The following is a 21837-nucleotide window of genomic DNA, read 5'->3' on the forward strand; positions in this document are numbered from 1 at the left end:
CAGACTATGTTCTTATAACTCTAAGACAGTTAAATTAGACTTATGCAGCAAGGGTAAGATTAATACCTTGCAAGCAAACTGTCCAAGAATTTAGCCATATTGTCTTATAACATCGGAGATGAATTGGCCAAGATATAAAATGAAAGTGTTCAGCCAGATATGGTTTCCCCAGGAAATGTCATTCAGCAAACTAGCATGTGAAGCAAAAGAAACTTTAGGAGGAATATAGCTTTCCTCTAACCTCTAAATCTATAGGATTTACCAATTGCCTTTACACTGGAAGTGTTGACCTGAGAATATGACTCTTGTACAGTTTGTACTGTTAGAGAACTGCAATTGCAGCTAAATAGCCTTTTTGTAGGTGAGCAGTATCCTCCCCTATAGGAATATACTGAGTATTCCTCCCTGCTCTACATTTCTCTTGTTTTTTTGATAGTGCAGATCCTTCCTTTATAGATTTATCTTTGTTGGGACTTATTTTATTTAAACTATGACACCCATTGACCATATACTTTTTTTGGGGTGGGGGTGAGGGGTGGGAGGTAGGGTGGAAGCAGGGCAGCAGTGTAACCATGTCCTCTTTTTGCAAATTAACCTTCAGTTCTGTGTGATTGAGTAACTTAGACTCTGTCTCAGCATGTTTCAAAAACACCTTTCTAAGTTGTATCATCAGAATTTTGGGTTGGATGTGAATGTCAGATAACTCTTACACTGTGCAACAGCATAAATGGTGTGATTTTTTTTTAAATATATATTTGTCTCCAGCTTTCTTTTCTTTGTCTGGTTTCATTTTAAAAAAAATTCTCTGGGTAACTCTCCAAGGAACATCTCTAGTTTTCTTTTTTTTTCTACGGCCTGCCACTCATAGATGGTGGGAGGACAAGACCATGCTTCCTCCAGAGTCAGCCATTGCTGCATATTAACCACACCAGAAGAGGTCACTGAAGAGCAAATTCTTCCAATCTAATGCAGAGTACTAATGGCACGTGTGGATGCTTCCTACATCGATGGAAGGAGTTTTTTCATCAATGTAGGTAATCCACCTCCCTGATCAGCTAGGTCCACAGAGGAATTTTTCAGTCAACCTAGATGTCCTTACATAGGGGGTTAGGTTAGCTTAACTCAGTGCTTGGGGATGTGAATTTTTCAAGCCTTCTTGTCTTCTCTTATTAGGAGTAGATTATGATTGATATATGCAGTTAAATTAGGGTAAAATTCTTCTTGCCATGTAGAGGATAAGGAAAGTCTTCATATCATGAAGGACAAGGGAAAAGCTATTTTAAAAAATATAGAAGAAAGTCGTCAGAGATCAATTTCCTTTACAAGTACTTTACCTTCCATACCCCGATCAACCTGGGTAAATTTTACAGTACTTAATTGTGTCCTTTCTTTTACAATGTAAAACCCTTATTCCAACAAATGCTGGGCTTGGCTCAGTGCTGTTTTAACTGAACTGTTGAACATGTCATGTTAACTGTTTACTCACCTGTTTGTTTGAAGTTCCTAATAAGTTTTGCTAATTTATAATTCTCCTTTGCTGCAACAAGTTGCTGCACCTCAGTTTTGACTTTTATTGTTTAATAATCTTATATTTTACGATCTTACTGTTGGTGAATAGTGTTTAGATGCTCATTTGAAGTTTATTTGAACCTATGAGAGTTCCTTAGCTACCTCACAATCCTCCCTACACAGTTGGTTTCCCTTCATCATGGTGCATTGTCTTCCTGGCAAGCACTGAGCTTCAGGGGGTGACTGGGCAACTCAGGTCCCCAAGTCTGGTGCTGGGTTGCTCCAGATCAGGGGTCGGCAACCTTTCAGAAGTGGTGTGCCAAGTCTTCATTTATTCACTCTAATTTAAGGTTTTGAGTGCCAGTAATACATTTTAACGTTTTTAGGTCTCTTTCTATAAGTCTATATTATATAACTAAATTATTGTTATATGTAAAGTAAATACGTTTTAAAAATGTTTAAGAAGCTTAATTTAATATTAAATTAAAATGCAGAGCCCCCCCCGGACTGGTGGCCAGGACCCCGGCAGTGTGAGTGCCATTGAAAATCAGCTCGTGTGCCGCCTTCGGCACACGTGCCATAGGTTGCCTACCCCATCTCCAGGTTATAGCTCTGCCTCCAGCCTCTCAGCCTACTTGAGCTCTGTTCCGGCGGGGGGGCGGGGGGAGGGAGGCGGGAGAGCTAGTGTCTTGCTCCCTCACTTTGGTATCCTAGAGAGAGCTCGTAGCAACCCTTATATTTAGGTTGTGTAACATTTTCCATTATAAAAGTCTTGTAGGCCTTTTATGAGAAGCTCTCGCACCTCCATTGTAAACAGCAGGCCTTTAATATTCAGCAGGGAGAGAGCCCTGAGGCTAGAGACTTGCCTTTTGCTTGACCCATGATACTGATTTTAGAGTTCACCCAATTATAAAGTGTTAAAATTGCCATTTCCTTACTCTGCTTTCATTTCTCATAAAAATGTTAGCCTGTCAAAATACTAAAGACATTAATTTTCTAAGAGTGAGGTCCACATGACTACTGCTGCATTGGAAACAGCTGGTAGTCACTGGAGTATCTGTAGTGTGTGTGGCGATGTGGACTGAGCCAGGCTCCCTCTCCCTTTAACCTCCCCATTCCCAGCACTTGACTTCAGCCATGCCCACCACTCTGGGGGCACAATGTAGAGCAGGAGCTTCTCCAACTTTTGGGGGAGATGACAGAGTTTGGGGCCTGATGTTCCTGTGCAAAAACTGCTGTTTTTCAGTGCGCAGGATGAACATGCAGGGTGTGAAATGAAGGCAACTGTAAATCTGTCATTTCCTAAGTTTTGAGAATATGACTTTGCAACCTAAATAATTTTATTTTAATGTAGGGTGTTTTTTGTGTACAATTAATCTTAGTACAGTATATGAGAAATATATTGCAAGACTTAATTGGCAGGCAGGACTACTAATTGTATATGAACAGTGCATTTGCTGTTCAGTTCTCCATTTGTTGCAATAACGTGATCTAACGCCCCCGAGTAAAATTAAATTGTTGGAATTTATAAGGAAAAAATGCAATGAAAGGTTTTGTTAATGAATGGGACAAAGCTCAATTGTTAAAAGGCCGTTGCCTTGTTCAGAAAGACTGGAGGAAACCTCAGCCAAACCTTCACTATTGTATTTGCATCAGAATATTTGTACAGTTCATGATGCTCAACTTTGGAAATATTTTAACGTTTGCTTCAAGATGAGCTGAGGAATAATTTTTTCAAAAGCTCTTAAGTGATTTAGGAGCCATATGGGTTTTGAAAATGGGGCTTAGGCTCCTAACTTCTTTAAGTGCTTTTGAAAAAGATACTCCAGAGTTTTAATTTTTTTGTATTATTTGCAGTTGAGAGGGTAAAATAAATGACTTGCCTTCCTCCTCTGTGGATAACACGCTATATACGTTGTTGTTTTTCTTTCTCTAGGCACTGAGTGTTACCGAAACTCTGATCAAACCTTTGGAAAAATTTAGGAAGGAGCAGCTAGGAGCTGTAAAGGTTTGTCTCTATTTTATTTGTTTGTCCTTTTTTAAAGAGATGAGTTTAATTTCTCTATTTGGTCAAAGTATCCTCATGACTCCCATTTGGCAGAGTACAGAGAAATGCTGGTATTTATATTATTTTATGTGCCAATTTTTTTTTCTTTGGGAACTTGGTTCAGAAAAAAATGGGAAATATGCCCCGAGAGGGGAGGAATGTGTCCTTTTCTCTCCTTCCCTCTCCTCCCTCCTTTGACTTTTCTGTCTTGGATAAAATAAATGCCACAAAGAGCATTCTCATGTTGCTAATGGATGACCATAATCTTCTGCTGTACGTCGCTTACTTGCATATTTAAAAGCTTGCTACGTGTTAACAACCTCAAGAATTCATCCTCATACCTTTTCATTTTATATTTCCCATTGTTGAAATTAGAATTGATAACTTTTTATTAAAAATATAATTATTCCAAATTGTTTAGGGTAGTGGATTGGGAGGGTGGGTAGTTTAGAGTTTGGCTTGTCTCGGCCTGTTCCAAAGAATTCCTGGCCCTTTGTGATTAAGGATGTCTGTCTCTCCTGTCTGTATCATATTTATCTTCAATAATGAAGCCTGAACTCCTTATATTAAACCATTCTTTAAAGACATTCTTTACAGATGGAAATAATAGATACATTGTTTACCTCCTTGTAGCTTTTCCTCCTAAAGACAGTTTTTAAACTAACGAAAAAGCCCTAAGAAAAACTCCTTAACACTGTCTTCCACTGTGTACATTTCCAAAACTCACCCTAATAAATTGTGTAATCAGTCTGCAGATGTCAGAGCTTGACCCTTGGAAGTGGTATCTAAAAAATTATAGTGAAATTTCAATTAAGGGTTAAAATGCTTAAATCTCCCTTACCAGGAACACAGGCATGGTGAATTTTCAAAATAGTTTCTAATACAGAAAACACTTTTTACACTTTTTCTTCTACAGCAATTGCAGCAAAATGCAAGAACTTGCAAGAAAGCCAAATTGTCTGTTTAAAAAAACCCCAAAAAACAGCGCCCTCCTTAGCCAAAATCTCTCCAGTCAAAAGTTAGTGCTTCTGTAATACAACAGGTCCATTTCCTCCTGCCTGAACTTTGGTTGCTGAGTTTTTCCATCAGGAAGGTAAAATTCCACTCTGTGCAGCACCAGAGTGAAGAGCCCTTTCTCTTTTATTGAGTCTCTAAATGTTGCTTCCTGATCCACTTTAAACTCAGAACAAGAATACCTCTTCACAGTACATGAGGGGAAAATGTTCTATCCTGGATCGTAAACAGTTAAAACAGAACATCTGTTCTGCCTTCACTTAATCTTCTGGGGTCCATGAGAGTTTTGTCAGAGCTAAGCAGGGTTTTTGTCTAGCATATTTTAAAAGTTGTCTCAGTAATTGGGCCTCTTTTAAGGTGGAAAAAAAAACAAGTTAGTGGTGCCATAGTTAGCTCCCGACCGCCAAAGGTCAGTATTGAACCAATACCCCAGCATGCTATTTGTGATGGTAAAGGGTGTTGCTGTCTTTTAGATGAGAGCTCGTGATCATTTATGATAATTAAAAATCTGATGGCACTTTTCACCCGTGTTTAACCCTCCTGTCCTGTCAACTGTGTAACTGCATTCTACCCCCCTGAATTTCTCAATACAATTTCATTTGGATACATCATTCCTCACTTCCTGTCTCAAGCTCTACAGTACTACTGTGGACTGTTAAACAGCTAACATGTTCCATCCTGGAAGTGGCTGCACTTCAACGGTGGCCAAAAGGACCCCAGTACATACGCCTTCAGTACACAAGATTTGAAAAATGCTTCAGGATTTTTTTTTAATGAAAAGCTTTGTATAAATTCAGGGTCATGATAAATATATGTACTGTATCTATAAACACACAAAGGCTTTCTTCAAGGGAATTGAAACCTGGGTCTCCTAACATTATCAAAAGGGTAATTTCTCCACAAGCATAATAGCAACATATAGATGACCTTGGGCCAAGTTTTAAGCTCTAACTCCATTTTTTTGCAGTCCTTATTTAGGCAAACCTCAAATTGACTTTAAACAGTTTTACCCGTGTAAGGACAAAATAAAAACTGTAGGAACTTCAGGATTTGGCCTCTAGCTGTAGAATTTTAAATGTATTTAGGACAAAACATCTTCTATATTAAGAACTGAATAGTGCTAAATTTTAAGCTTAAATAGAACATATTTTTTTTAAAAATGGTTTTACAGAGATTTGAAGAATACCTTTCAGGAATTAAAAAAAAAAAATCCAGTATAATGGAAGTGCTGAAATGTTAGCTATGGTATTGGAAAGATCACATTGCATAGTATCAACATCTCCAAGTGTAATACAGTTAGAACTATTACGTCTGAATATAGAACAGTATGGATATTTGCTGTTGGAAAAATACACATGCTCACTACAAAAAACAAACATAGAATGTTTAGTTCACCTTAAATTACTGCTGCTTAATATTAAACAGTTTTACTCCTATGGATAAATAAGTCTGGATTGGATAGATTAGGTCCAATTCTGAGCCCTCATCGAATTGACCCATTGGAAAGAAGCATCACAGCTGGGAAAAAAAACAACCACAAGCAAAAAACCACCAACCTGAATGTAAACAGAATACACGGGGATTTTGCACATGGGGAAGGAAGTATCTTTTTTTTTTTTTTGGGCAAAGCACAAATACTTAAGCACTCAAGGGAATGTAATATGTAAACACAATGACATCTTTATCCTCTTCCTGTTCCCCCTCCGCCTCCCATGTGCTAATCTCATATAGTCTATAATGAGGCTGCAACTATTTATTATATTATTTCAGTTCAGTAATTTTTCTGTTTGGTTTTGGCTTCTTCCTCTCTCTAGAATTTAATTACATGTTTAGGCTTGACTCTGGTAAAGGGTCTGATTGACCCAAACACTACATCATCATCTTTAATTTTAGATGAGTTTAATTAAAGGGACAATGTCTAGAATAATAGTATGCTTAAAGGATCCCCATGAGATAGGAAACCCATATTTTAAGTCTAACCTAAGTGTTTTATTAACATTACATTTTGTAAAACCTTGCTTGTGGGCAGGTCCTAAACAAATTAAAAGGGTTCCTGTTCAAATAAGACGAAGGTTTCCTCGAAGTCATGCAGCTCAGGGAAGGGAATATTATTTGGTGTCATTAAGAACAAAGCAGAAAGAGTGTAAGAGAAAATTTAGTGAGTACTTCAGTGAGTAGATCATAACCAATGTGTCTTTTGATATAACAGATGAGCAGTTTTCAAACTTCATAGCACCGTGACCCTCTTCTGACAACAAAAATTACTACACGACCCCAGGAGTGGGGCAGAGGACTGACCCCGCCTGAGCCCTGCTGCGTGAACCCTGGGAGTGGGGCAAGGCAAAGCTGAAGCCAAGGGCTTCTACCTTGGGCAGGGGCATGTAATCTTAGCCTTGGGCGGTAGGACTTGGGCTTCAGCCCCAGGCAGTGGGGCTTGGGCTTCAGATTTGCTGGGGCCCAGGGCCAACACCAGGATTGGTGACCCCATTAAAATTAAAATGGGGTCACAACCCACTTCGGGGTCACGACCCACAGTTTGAGAACCCTGTAATAGATACATATGTGTTTTCAGAATAATATAGGGTGGTAGGAAATTTGAATTTAATTAGCATCTTGTGGCAAAGAACCGGTCATCATTCTTAGAATTTGATGCCAATATTATATTATATTTTTATTAAATTTTAATTGTTACTACTCCTATAACAAGACAGCACAAAAATTGATCTGATTGCCAGTAGCCCTAGTATTGACTTTACTCTGTAATTAACTGAATCAAGAAAAATAGAAATGGTTAAAGGGAAGGATTGTTGTGAAATTGTTTCTGCTACATTAGACCTATAAAGTCATATTTCCAACAAATCTGAAATAATTAATACTTGGGCTGTCACTTTTGTAAATGCAGTATTTTGGATGCTGCAAAATTTTTATTTGCATGTGTAAGTGGCATTTGTGCACACAAATCTAGTAGTTAAATTGCTCCTGGTTGCACCCATTTCTGAGATTCAGGAAAAAGAAATGTAGGCTGTATATACCTGAGCCACAGCCCATGGAGGTAAATGGAAATACTTAAGTAGGCTTTGGATTAGGTTGTGTATTAGGAAAAAGACCTATACAGCCATTGAAGGTAGTCAGGATATTGCACTGCCTTAAACATTCCAAAAAGTCAGTCGATTTAATAGAAAATGAAATGGTGTGCATGACCAGTGGCATCAAGGACATCAGGGGTTGTTTAATATTGAATTTGCAGATTCCTCAAGTTAGTGCATAATTTTAAAATGTCAATGGATGCCTCTTAGTCCTGCGCTTTCCCCCTTGCCCCCAGGAAATATGAATCAGCTAATGAGACGAGACTTTAGTGGGAACTGTAGGAAGTAGTTCTGTTAAGTGCAAAGGGGCATAGATTGAATTACCTGACTGCTTTTTTTGTGAACAAGTGGACTACGATTTTATGAAGAGACTTTCAAATACACTTTATACAAGTATTTTTATCTTTTTCTGTGTATTTTGCAGGTTTTTAAGGGGAGCTCCTCCCAAGCATGAGGGGCAGTATAGGAGAAAGCACAAATGAGATTGTTAGAAAATTTAAGAAGTGGGCTACGGAGGCTGGTATCACGGGCTGATGGAAGGCAAGAGTCAATTCTTCAGTAGCAAATGAGAGATGGAGAGGGGATAGACCCTGAAAGGCCATGAAAGAGAAGACAAGTAGCTTATGGATATGAGCAAGACAAGATTGTGTTTGCCAAGGCAAGAGAGAAGGATGTGTAGTAATATAGACAGGAGCTGATGAGAGCTTGGACCAGAGTTCTAACTGATAGGATAGTCCGCATCTTAGGGTATGTCTACAGTACCCAGGTAGTGATTGATCTGTCGGGGATCGATTTATCGCATCTAGTGTAGACGTGATAAAATCGATCCCCAATCGCTCTGCCATTGACCCCAGAACTCCACCGCGGCGAGAGGCAGAAGCGGAGTCGATGGGGGAGCGGCAGTGGTTGACTCGCCGCCATCCTCATGGCCAGGTAAATCGACCTAAAATACGCCGACTTCAGCTACGCTATTCGCATAGCTGAAGTTGCGTATCTTAGGTTAACACCTTACACCCCCCCCAAGTGTAGACCTAGCCTTAGAGAAGTTTTTCAGAAAGAAGCAGCAAGGTTTAGACATACCCTAGATGTGACAGGTCTGAGTCAAAAGAGATGCTTAGGTTTCAGGCCAGAGCAAAAGGCAGGATCGTGGTGGTATTCACAATGCTGGCAGGGCTTTGGTGGGAGAGAGGGGTTGGGGGGATTAGAAGCTGTTTTAGCCAGGTTTAACTTCAGTTGGTGGTTAGATATCCATGAGGAGATGTCAGAGAGACAGACTGAGATTTTAATTTGGACTGGAGGAGACAGGCCTGGGGTAGAGAAAGAAGTCTGTGAGTCATCAGCGTAGAGATGGTTGTTGAATTTGTGTTTGCGGATGACATTTCCCAGAGATCAGGTGTAAATGAAGAAGAGAAGAGGACCAAGGACAGAGAGCTTGGTGGAACCCCCACAGAAAGTTGAAGTGGGGGAATGAGGAGGCTTCTCCGAAGGACATGCTGAAAGAATGATGAGAGAGGTAGGAGGACCGGGACAGGACAGAATTACAGGTGTGAAGAGAAGACATGATTTCAGAAAGAAGAGCATGGTCCACTGTGTTGAAGGTGTCTGATAGGTCTAGGAGGATGAGAATTGACTCTTGGTTCTGAGCTTTGCCAAGAAGAGGTCATTACAAACTTGGTGGTTTCAGTGGAATACAAGGGCAGAAGCTGGATTGGAGAGGGTCTAGGATGAAGCTGGAGGAGAGGAATTCCAGTAGCGATTGTAGACAACATGTTTAATGAGATTAGAGATGAAAGGGAGAAGGGATGGGTGTGTGTGTATAGTCCGTAGTCTAAAGGTGCTTTTCCTCTTGAGACTCAACTGATCTCCTTTGGGTATACATATGGGGTCCTATTTGCTTACTTTGTCTAAATTAAGCAATTTAGTGCTTTTACTCATATTGGATGCATTGACTCTGTAATGCTGTTAGAGAGTCAAATGGATTCTGTTCTGGCACATGCATAACAAGATTGTTAAATAAGTTTCAGTTGCACAGCTTAACTTTAGTTCAGTAGCTAGGAGGGGAAAAAACTCTTCCTTGTAATCTGAGCGGATTTGGTTGGGAAACCATTGAGAGAAAATAAAATATGGACCCTCATGATAGCATTTTAGAGTCATTTTTCAGAGTATGTCTATGCTTTAAACATAGCGTATAGTAATTTTGACCTAAAGATACATTTCTGTCCTAAAGACTCCCACTAATCAATCTGTAGTTCTGGGTTTTGTGTTTGCAGAATATAACTAAAAGTGCACCATTCTGGGACAGAAGTCTCTGATGTAACAGAATTCCATGAAACCTTGTAAACAATTATTACAATAACTAGTAAGACTATTGGTCAGATCCTGACCACAAAGTTTTAAGAATACAATGCTTTGTTCTTGTGTTGCTTCGTGCACATGTGCATGTGTATGGCTGAGGATCAGGCGTGGCTCTGTTTTTTGCTGTCCCAAGCACGGCCGTCAGGCAGCCTTCCGCGGCGTTTCTGCGGGAGGTTCGCCGGTCACGCGGATTTGGCGTCGGTTCTGCGGGTGATCTGATGGTCCTGCGTGTTCATCGTACCCTCTGCCAAAACCGCAGGACCGGCGGGTCTTCCGCAGAAACGCCGCTGAAGGCTTCCTGACTGCCGCCTCACAGTGATCGGCAGGCTGCCCCCCGGGGCTTGCTGCCCCAGGCACGTGTTTGCTGCACTGGGGCCTGGAGCCGCCCCTGCTGAGGGTACATACAGAATAAAAGATGTACAGACAACCCCAAATTACCCTACACTAATACTCTAACAAATAAATGTTCCAGTAGACAAGCCATTACTGATATAACACTAGTAACTTTAAGGTGGAAAGAAGTCCACAACTTTCTTGAATGCCCCACAGTGTGATGGAGGAATTCAGCACAGAGATCCAGGCTTTAGTTCAAGATTGTCATAAATTTTGCAGTTAGCCTTTTACAACTCTCTATACCCTAGTAACACTCAGTATTTCCAAACCCAGTGATCAAAAATCGTGAATCAAGCCAAACAAATAGATGGCTTTTAAAATAATAAGATTTTTAAAAAAAAATAATGAATTTAATTAATTTTATTTTTTGGTTTCTGAATCTTTAGGGTAAGCTAGGGTCATATTTTCAAGCTTTTTTCTGCCACCGTGAGGGTTAGAAACATGCATCTTTTTTAAAAATTAAAGATGAGATTCTCATGTAATCATGAAGCCAAGAGCAAGGTCTTTTAAAACAAAACAAAAAAACACTAAGGTTCATGAGATACACAATAAAATCTCAAGAATTGGCAACACTAAATATATTTGTAGATTTTTTTTTTTTTTTTTTAACACTGGAAAAGCTCAAGCATTTGTTAGTATGACAGAGTCTCTGTCATTACAGTGCAACTGGTCTTTGATTCAGTTTAGGCCTTCAGACAGGATTAAAAAAATAGTTTTAAGTGTTGCTTGTTCTCATTTACTGTGGGGCACGTGGCATTTTGTTTTTTATTCCCTTACTGCTGCTCTGCTACACCTCTCGCCTACAGCTTTAACAAGCGAACAGACACATTGTTCTTGTATTTTCATATTTAAGTGAATGATATTCAATGTATTGCTTTTTACTTGCAGGAGGAAAAGAAGAAGTTTGATAAAGAGACAGAGAAAAACTACAGCTTTTTAGAGAAGCATTTAAATTTATCAGCTAGGAAGAAAGAGCCACAGCTACTAGAGGTACTGCTGCTACTATTTCTTCAGCAAAGTTGCTGAAAATTAAGGTCTTTCCTTTTTGCCTTGAGTACTTAAATATATTAATGACAGTACAAAAAGAGCACATAGGCTGTTGAAGCAAAATTGCTGTCAACCAAGGGTATTTGGTTTTCTTCAAGAAAATCAATACCATATGAACATTGCCATTGTTTGATGTCTTTTGGATTAAGTGTAAATATTTTTAGTACATATACACAACACTACTGAACTTTGTTACTTTTATAGACAGTTGAAGGAGTAGTAAAGCATCAACGTAGTTTGGACACACCTGCATTTATAGTAAGGTTTCACTGCATATATGGTTACACTGTAATATGTAGATTGGGTTGACAGCTAGACAATTGATATAATGGAATGGAATGCTAAATGCAACAGCTTGCATGCTGATATTTTTTTAAAACTTGGAGAACCTCATTATCCAGCGATGCTATGCAAAAGGAGGAAAGATTGTTGATGTCTTTATAGCTCAAAGTCAAGACTTACAAACCTCTGTTTTTGTTTGCATTCCTTCTGTCCCCTCAGTGGTCCATGATAGATTTTGCCAGTTTCTGTTTCTCAAGGACCAGTAAGTAAGGTATGAGAAAATGAGCAAAGGAAGTTTGTTCCAGCATCTGTAGACAGAAGGATTACCTTACATTAGTAAAATTTCCCAGAATTCTTAATTTTCTCTTTTGCTTCTACATGCTTTACATATATTTAGTAGCACTTAAAAGTCCCCCAAATGTAAGGTTTTTTTTTCTGAACAAAATGTTCCCATCAGCCTCCTTCATATAAATCATTTTCACAATCGGCCAGTTACCTAGTAATTTGAGCACCCAGCACATACTTGCATTTCATCAGCATATTATCTCTGCATGTTGTGTTACTCAGAAAGTTAGGCCCTGATTTTGCAAGTCTCTATGTGCTTAACTTTGAACAGGTGAGTAGTCTGATTGTCAGTGCAGAACTAAGGCTACATTTATCAAATTTCCAATATTTTGTAGGCTATATGGTTTGTTTAATACCCAGAATAAAGGGTGGGCTTCTTTTAAATTGTCTTTTATTGCTAGGGTACACAGTATGGATGTCTGTATAATGCATCAAAGAAACCCTTGACAAGTCAGCAAGTAAGATAGGATACAGATTATCATCTTGCTTGCCATCACAAGTCATACATGTTCAGGATGGGCAGGAAAGGAGGAAATGAAACCTTCCAGAGTTTTCAGAGCAACAGCACTTTTTTGGGGGGTAGGGAGCAATACAGACAATGACAGAGAACCTTCAGCGTTAACACTTCCACCCAGGGTTGAATGGAAGCAGTTCGCATCTCTTAGGTATGAGTCTTCTTATCCTCTCTGTGTCTGTGCAGGGCCCTCTTCTGTGATATTAAATAATCAGTGGATGTTTGCACTGACATGTTTGTGATCTGCATTGCAATTAAAATGAAATGTCATGTGAGTTTCCAAAAACACTCCACCTTCTGAAACAAAACACAACCAAGCAAATGGTAAAAGGCACTGCTGTTAATATATCCAAAGTAAACTACAGTAATGAAGGATGTGTACTGTTGGGGCTAGTCCTTTGTCTGGAGAGTCTTATCACTTACTATCTTCAGCTTTGTATACATGTCGTTCTGAAGCTATCTGCATAATGTCTGTGAAACCTAAAACAGCTCTGTTCTGTCTGTAGGCAGATTACCAAGTGGAGCAAAATAGAAAACACTTTTATGAGCTGTCACTTGAATATGTGTGCAAGCTGCAGGAGATACAGGAACGGAAGAAATTTGAGTGTGTGGAACCCGTAAGTGCTATAGAATTTATTACATAAGAAAGCAACACCTGATGGCTTTGACAAGGGGGAGAGATGGAGTGTAACAGAGTGAAAAACAAAGAGGATCAGTGCTGATTTCTGCTTTTTTTAAAAACTAAGTAACTGGGTAACTAAGTAGAATTAAAAACTACCATATTACATCTATGCAAACTCCCAATATATAGAGAGAGACACAAACTGATGCAAGTTTTTGAGTACAGACAAGCCCTGGAGATGTTCTACAGAAGACCCTGGCTTAGGGTGTTAAGGGCAGAGGTGTGTAAAACTTGGCAGCTTTTGTTCACAGGGTCTTTGGGCAAACAGTTTTTTTTTTAAATTGAATTAATAGCCTCTGAAATGTAACGTGAATAATCCAAAGAGCATATTTCCAGGATGGGGTTTGCAGGTTCAACTCCTATTTACTTAATTTATAGTTGAGCCCACTCACTAATAGGCTGAATCTGGTCCAAAATCTCAAAGCAAAATTAGTCTAAAACTACCAAACGTGTCCAGGGTTTAAAGTGTGTAAAACCAATGAGCTTCACTTGGTTTCAAGCTAAACCATAACAATGCTGACAAGACTTACTCAAAGTTCCTGCGGGGGGGCTTGCTTTAAAATGTCTCTAAACCTTCACAGAGAGGAATTAGGTTTGTAACAAAAGCTTAAGCTATGCCAGTATCCTCTGGTTTCAGATGTATTTATGAAACATTCAGAACCACTCTTACTATGATAGTTATTGAGATGGTGTATGGTGTTTTTCAGCACTGCATAGGGACTTAAGATAATAAGTCTTACTGACTTCTGCTCCTAAATCCCTTAGGTCTTATCTACACCTAGATTTTGTAGCAGTATAACTTTTTGGGTTAGGGGTGTGATTTTTTTTTTTTTAAGCAGACAGTCACACCAGTATAAAGCCATGTGTCGACAGTTATACTGGTTAAAAGTTCTCCTTTCTATACATGAATAAGCTATACTGGTATAAGCAGTCTGATATAAACTATGTCCATATAGTAGGGGGTTTGTACTGCTCTGCCTATACAAACATATTTGAAGTGGTGGCACAGCTTGTTTGTAGACAAGGCCTTAGGTGTTTTTGCATGCGTCCCTTAAGTCCTGCTAAAACAAATTAAAATAAATGAATCTACGAGCTTAGTATTGTGGTATCTAGCGATTCCACAACAAAAGCCATTTATCTTCCTGAAAGCCCAATTAAAACTAGTACCTCTCCAAATTACGTTTTCAAATTTCATGTCCATACCCTGGTGAACTGATTCTTTCATCTGCTTTTCGCAACAACCTTTCCCTCTGCAGACTGGGTAAGTTGTATGCGGGAGGAAATTATTGCTTGATTTGTATCTGAATATCTGCAAATTATATTCCTTTTTTAATTTTCACTGAGGGAATGAATTGAGATGGTTAGTTGTGTACCTGGTACCAGTTGCTTATTCCCATCTCCTCCTTTGCCACATAGATATTTTCTGAGCCTTGCATTTTTGCAAGGGTAGTGAACCACTATTTTGAAAATAGTTTACTTAAATGTGGCTTCAAAGTATTATTACATTATCAGTCTGTGGCACCATTTCTCCATAATACAGAGCCTGTTTTTCAGTGGGTTTTCCCCCCTCGCTTTGCTTTGGGAGTTGCCTATTCTTTTCTTACTAGGGATGTCAAGATATTTAAAAAATTAATCGCAATTAATTGCACGATTTTAAAAAAATCATGATTAATTTCTCAATTGATCACACTGTTAAGCAATAATAGAATTCCATTTATTTAAATGCTTTTGGATGTTTTCTACATTTTCAAATATATTGATTTCAATTACAACACAAAATACAAAGTGTGCAGTGCTCACTTTATATTTATTTTGTATTGCAAATATTTACACTATAAAAAACAAAATACTATTTTTAATTCACCTAATGTAAGTACTGTAGTGCAATCTCTTTATCATGAAAGTTGAACTTGTAAATATAGAATTGTGTACAAAAGATAGTTGCATTCAAAAATAAAACAGCATAAAATTTTAGAGCCTACAAGTCCACTCAGTTCTACTTTTTGTTCAGCCAATTGCTCAGACAAATAAGTTTGTTTACATTTGCAGGAGATAATGCTGCCCACTTCTTGTTTACAGTATCACCTGAAAGTGAAAACGGGTGTTCACATGGCATTGTTGTAGCCAGCATTGCAAGACATTTTTGTGCCAGATGCACTAAAGATTCATATGTCCCTTCATGCTTCAACCACCATTTCAGAGGACATGCCTCCATGCTGATTACGGGTTCTTCTTGTTAACAATCCAAAGCAATGCGTGTTGATTTTCATCATCTGAGTCAGATGTCCCCAGCAGAAGGTTGATTTTTTTTTTTTTTTTGGTAGTTCGGGTTCTGTAGTTTCCACATCAGAGCGTTGCTCTTTTAAGACTTGTGAAAGCATGCTCCACACCTCGTCCCTCTCAGATTTTGGAAGGCACTTTAGATTCTTAAACCTTGGGTTGAGTGCTGTAGCTATCTTTAAAAATCTCACTGGACCTTCTTTGGGCTTGGCTACACTTGCAGATGTGCAGCGCTGGGAGTTACAGCTGTCTTCGTACAGCTGTGTAGAGAAAGCGCTGGAGTGTGGCCACACTGACAGCTACCAGCGCTGCAGTGTGGCCACATTTGCAGCATTTGCAGCGCTGTTGGGAGTGGTGCATTATGGGCAGCTATCCCAGCGTTCAAGTGGCTGCAACGTGCTTTTCAAAAGAGGGGGGTGGGGTGGAGTGTGACAGGGAGCATGGGGGAGACAGAGAGAGTGGATTTTTGGAGCTGACACTGTGTGAGCTCCCTGCCTTGCAAGTTCTAAGGACTGGAAGATACACAGCACCAACCTTCAATCATTTTAAAAGTTTGGACCCCTTCCCCCACCCCTCTCTTATTCACTAAATGCAAATAGCCTTCAGACCAGATAAGCAGCTGCTCCAAAACGGACTCCCCTCCCCCCCCCCCCGCCGTGTTGCTTCTCTCCTCAAGCAAACACTAGCTGTGAATATTCCAAAAGAATCCCCCTGCCTGCCTCTGCTGGAGCAAACAGTAGCTGTGTTTGTTTTTTAGATAAGCAGCTCCGGGAGCCCGGAGTTCACAACAAAACAGCAGAGTGGCTGAACAGGCATTCTGGGATACCTCTGAATACCTCGGAGGCCAATTACAGCGCTTTTGGTGGCCACACTGGCGGAGCAGTGCTGCATCACCAGCGCTGCAATCCTTATACCCCAGGCAGAGCAGGAGTACAGCCAGCGCTGCAGCCAGGGAGATGCAGCGCTGTATTTGCCTTGCAAATGTGGACGGTAAACCCACCCCCAGCGCTGCAACTCTCCAGTGTAGCCAAGCCCTTTGTGTTTTGTCAGATCTGCAATGAAACTGTTCTTAAAATGAACAACATGTGCTGGGCCATCATCCGAGACTGCTATAATATGAAATATATGGCAGAATGCGGGTAAAACAGAGCAGGAGACATGCAGTTCTTTCCCAAGGAATTCAGTCACAATTTTAACAAACACGTTAATTTTTTTAACAAGCATCATGGGCATGGAAGCATGTCCTCTGGAGTGGTGGTATGAAGGGTCATACGAATGTTTAGCATATCTGGCACATAAATACCTTGCAATGCCAGCTACAAAAGTGCCATGTGAACGCCTGTTCTCACTTTCTGGTGACATTGTAAATAAGAAGCGGGCAGCATTATCTCCCGTAAATGTAAACAAACTTGTTTGTCTTAGCGATTGGCTGAACAAGAAGTACAACTGTGTGGACTTGTAGGTCTAAAGTTTTACATTGTTTTGTTTTTGAGTACAGTTATGTAACAAAAAAAATCTATATTTGTAAGTGGTGCTTTCACAATAAAGAGATTGCACTATCGTACTTGTATGAGGTGAATTGAAAATACTATTTTTGTTTATCATTTTTTCAGTGCAAATATTTGTAATAAAAAATAATATGAAGTGAGCATTGTACACTTTGTATTCTGTGTTGTAATTCAAATCAATATTATTTGGGAATGTAGAAAAGCATCCAAAATTATTTAATAAATTTCAATTGGTATTCTGTTGTTTAACAGTGCAATTAAAACTCTGATTAATCGCGATTAATGTTTTTGAGTTAATCACGTGAGTTAACTGCAATTAATCGTCAGCCCTATTTCTTACTTGTTTGATCAAATTTAAAATAAAGATAATTTGTAATAGACTGGAAGCAAGACAGGCTCCACAGGTACTAGTTATGTTGTTAGCCATTTTTAACTAAATAGATTCTCATGAATAATAGACATTAGTAAGAATATTTTTATTAAAAAAAATCTGATAGTTTTTGTTTACTTGTTCTTTTAAATGCACTAAATGAGACTAAATGAGAATGCAGCAATCTTTGCTGGCAGTTGGTGTTCTCCCTGCTAAGAAAGCTCTCCTGCTTGTATTCCAGGTACTGTCATTTTTTCAGGGTATATTCACTTTCTATCATCAGGGCTATGAACTTGCCAAAGACTTCAATCACTACAAAATGGCTCTGCAGATCAATATCCAGAATGTAAGTTAAGATGTTTTTTTTTATTTAGGCCATTTACAAATTTTTTAAATAAAAAATGTGTACTGTATATTTGGATAACTTGTTTCTTGGTAATGTGAGTTAATCAAGAGAAACTTTGGGGTTATAGTGCCATCTTCTGGCTAACCACCTATGTGACTGAATTGAGCCATTGTGCAATAATTGAGAATACAGCTAATCCTGCCACCTAGTGTTCTCTAATACTCTTTAAAATATTTTCTGTCAACTTTTCATAGTTTGTTTAAATTCTTTCATGTTCACACTCAATATGTTTACGTTTAATGTAATTAACAATTTATTTTAATTATGTGCAGTTGGCTGGCTCAGAGGTTTGGCAATGGAATACATCTGAATTGGATTGACTTTAAGTCATTACTACAGAACTATACTGTAGGTAACTGAAGAACATACAATGAGACAGCCAGGCTTCCTAACAATTTTTGTCACACTTGTTGGTACTTCCATTAAAGGAGCCAAAGAAAGAATGACATGGAGGCTCTGAACCAGACTTTCTTCTTCAGAACTATACTTTTATAAAATAATGTACTTGAAGCACTCAAGTATTGAGCTGTTTAAGGAAACTTAGACTGCTATTGCCCATGCAACCCTTATTTTGTTGGCTACCAGGGTTGTCTGGAATTACGACACAGTAGTTCTAGGAGGTTACAGTCTGATTATAGACATGGATCAATGAGTCAGAACAACAGATGGTAGTGGGGAGAAAAGGCAGAAAAGAGTTACGATAATATATGGTTATGTAAGTTAACATCTTTGGTGATACCACACTTGTATTTCCTTTTTGTTTGTGTACGTCTTTTCTCTGCACTCACCAATTCCCAAGTGGTATTGGGTTGCCGAAGGAATTTTGTGCTAGTGGGTTTCCTGGAAGAAGTCATCCTTTTTGGAGGGAATTGAATGAGGGATTATTCCAAGCACAGATGGCAGCATAAAAGAAGGCACCAAGATGCAAGTAGGAGAAGGATAGTAAAAGGGCATTGAGTCTGATATTGGTATTAGAGCAAAAAAGCTGAAGTAGGACAGGATAAGAAATAAGATCTGAAATATAGGCCAGGATGAAGTTGTATAGGGCTTTGAAGGTGAAGATGAGGAGTTGAACTTGAAATTGTAGATGAAGGTGAGCCAGTGAGAAGTTTGAAGAGGGAAGTGATGTGGTCAGAGCAATGGGAAAGGAAAATAATCTTTGTAGCAATATTTTGGATGGACTGAACGGTAACAATATGTGCATCAGGAAATGCAGAGGTTGCAGTAATGAAGGTGGGAGATTAGTGTTATAACTGTTGGAATTGAAAGGATGGGTGGATTTTCAAAATGCTCTAGAGGAAGGAGTGGCGAAACTTGGTGACAGCCTTGGATGTAGGAGGAGAACGGAAAGAAGAGTCAGAAATGACCCTGAAATTGAGAGCCCAAAAGACAGAGGTCAGTGGTGCTGTCCACTGTAAAGTGTCTCTCTATGCCAGTTCAGTAACGCCACCTCCCTGAGTGGTGTAGAATCACAGTTGATGTAACTTTAAAATCAAGATTGGATCTTTTTTCTAAAAGATCTTCTCTAGGAATTATTTTGGGGAAGTTCTATGTATGACCTGTTCTATACAGGAGGTCAGACTAGATGATCACAATGGTCCCTTCTGGCCTTAGAACCTATTAATCTGTTTCACACATGTCTTTTAAACAGTACAGTTCATGACAATCAACCCCCACCACTCCCACCTTACCTAATATATTGTAAGAATTGTAAGCACATTCATAAAAGGTATTATTTTCTGTCTTCCATTGGCCCATGATGTGAGAGTGTAGAGCATCTCTAATTTCTGTTGCCCAGGTGCATCCTGCTGCAGCTCTGGTAGCTGCATTTTGTGGCTGAGGTACTGGCTCAGCAGTCTGTCACTGTCAAGGGTCCATTCTGGAGAAATGTCTCATCTTTTGCTTCCCAAAGATTGTGAAGAGCACAGCAAGCCACAGTAATGCAAACAGCATTGATGACATTGGAATCCAAATGGGTCTCTGCCAGTGGGGTTTCTATCTGCCATGCCACATTCAGCCACCATTCTGCACCTTCTGAAAGTGTAATTTAACCTTGTTTTGCCGGGGCCTCTGAGATTAGGGTATGCTTTTATAAGCCAAAGCAAAATAGGTTACGGGGTGGTGGTGTCCCCTAGAATAATAGTGGGGAGAGTAACTCTGTTTATGGCAATGTCATTTCATGGGACTTGTGTCCCAACCTATCCTTGAATGTAGACTCCCAATTGGCAGAAAACCCTGGCATTGTGAACTTTTCCAGTGCAGCCCATGTTGATATGGTCTTCAAAGGCCTGCATAACAATGGAGCAGTACCTTTTTTAGTTTATGTACCCATGTGCTCCTTTTGGAGAGCAAGCAAACTATGGGCACCTGAATTCTAGCAATGGCCTCAGTGCAGTTTGAAAACCCCATTCTCTCAAAGGCAGGATTTACTTTAGGAATGCCCCAGAAACCTCTGCAACCACTTTACCTACATTCAGCTTTCCAAAGCCAAATTGGTTAGCAACAGACCAGTAGCAGTCAGGGATAGCCTGTTTCCAGGTGGGTATAGCAACCTGCTTCTGGACCAGGATGGATGCCTGTTCTCCTTGTGTGTGTCTTGATGCTGGAGGGTTGATACAGGCTGCTCACAAAGCTTCAGAACGTAGCTTTCTTAGTATTTTTCTGTTTTAATTTTTTTTTTTAATTTAGACAAGAAATCGTTTTGAAGGAACAAGATCGGAAGTGGAGGAGCTCATGAACAAAATCAGGCGGAATCCTCAGGAACATAAAAGAGCAAATCAGTTTACAATAGAAGGCTACCTTTATGTGCAGGAAAAAAGTAAGATACATTTTTATTTTATTATTTGTATCCCAGTTGTGCCCAAAATCTTCTAAGTGCTATACACGTGCAAGTACATGTACTTCGACAAACATGCATGCACACACAGAGTTTCTACTCAAAAAGCATTTGGTTTAAGAAAAGTGCATTTATAATTCAGTGTTCTCATCTCTTTACAAATTTCATATCATACTTAATATTAATATATAGTCTTTCATACAGTGATCTCCAAGTACTGTACAAATATCAATTAAGGAAACCTCCAGTGAGGTAGGGAGGCTGTAATATTCCTGTCTTAGTATTCCAGTGAGGCACAGAAAGGCTCATGAGTTGGCCAATGTCACATAGTGAATCAGTGGCAGAGCTGGGGAACTGATTCTCTGTACATGCACTAAAGATTTTGTTGCTGAATGTAAAGCCCTTTATAGGAAATGTTTATTCTTCTTTGAGGCTGGAACCAAGCTATTCATTGTGGGTGAACATGCATTCCATGTGTCTGGTACTGGAAATTCTTCAATAGCAATGTCTATTGGTCTGCGCTGGTGCACTATGCCTCCTCGTGGGGTGAACTGTAGGCAGATGTGGCGACGTGGACCGACCACCTCTTCAGTTCTTTTTCTATCACGCGTAATCTAGGACAGAACCTCCTGTGTTAGTAGTTTCTAGCTTCTTAAGCTAAACTTTGTGTAGAAATATTGTATATAGTTTTAATAGTTTTGTTAGTTAATAGTTTCATAGTTAATTAGTGTATAGTTGTAGTTTAGTGAGTGGGGACCAGGGGTTTCCCCCTGTTAATCCCTAGACATTTAGCACCATCGGTTTTGCACAATGCTAAAACTACCATACCCATACCTACACGATGGATCCAATTCCAAAGACTCTAGTCAGTTCTCCTGCCAGACCTTGGTATGCCCTTATTGAGGATCTGACTGTTTACACACATACAGAGTCACCAATCTGATTGGACCTGATGGTTCAATCGCAACATTGTCCAGGTGTCACTTGCCGGTTTTGAGCACCGGCAGGGCTATGGATATTCCAACACCGTTGGGATGCTATTCGCCTGCTTACACCTCTGGCTGAATGCAGCCAGTACTGATGGTCCCACCCTTAGAGTCTGACAACTCTTACTCTGAGGAGGAATGGGTGCCATCAGTTACACTGATGGTCTGTCCACAGCA

At 39.5% G+C, this 21837-nt stretch overlaps 1 protein-coding gene across 2 annotated transcripts in view; it reads left to right on the forward strand.

Annotated features, from left to right (window-relative positions):
• The window catches only part of ARHGAP10 (Rho GTPase activating protein 10), a 225150-nt gene that overhangs the window by 90497 nt on the left and 112816 nt on the right, over window positions 1–21837 (forward strand). For both annotated transcript variants that reach the window (XM_045019538.1, XM_045019537.1), the window contains exons 4-8: window positions 3446–3517; window positions 11293–11394; window positions 13099–13209; window positions 17674–17778; window positions 20527–20656. In XM_045019538.1, the coding sequence (XP_044875473.1) occupies window positions 3446–3517; window positions 11293–11394; window positions 13099–13209; window positions 17674–17778; window positions 20527–20656 (520 nt within the window). The remainder of the gene's footprint in view (window positions 1–3445; window positions 3518–11292; window positions 11395–13098; window positions 13210–17673; window positions 17779–20526; window positions 20657–21837) is intronic.

Source organism: Mauremys mutica, chromosome 5 (assembly GCF_020497125.1).
Source record: "Mauremys mutica isolate MM-2020 ecotype Southern chromosome 5, ASM2049712v1, whole genome shotgun sequence".
Classification (NCBI taxonomy): domain Eukaryota; kingdom Metazoa; phylum Chordata; order Testudines; family Geoemydidae; genus Mauremys; species Mauremys mutica.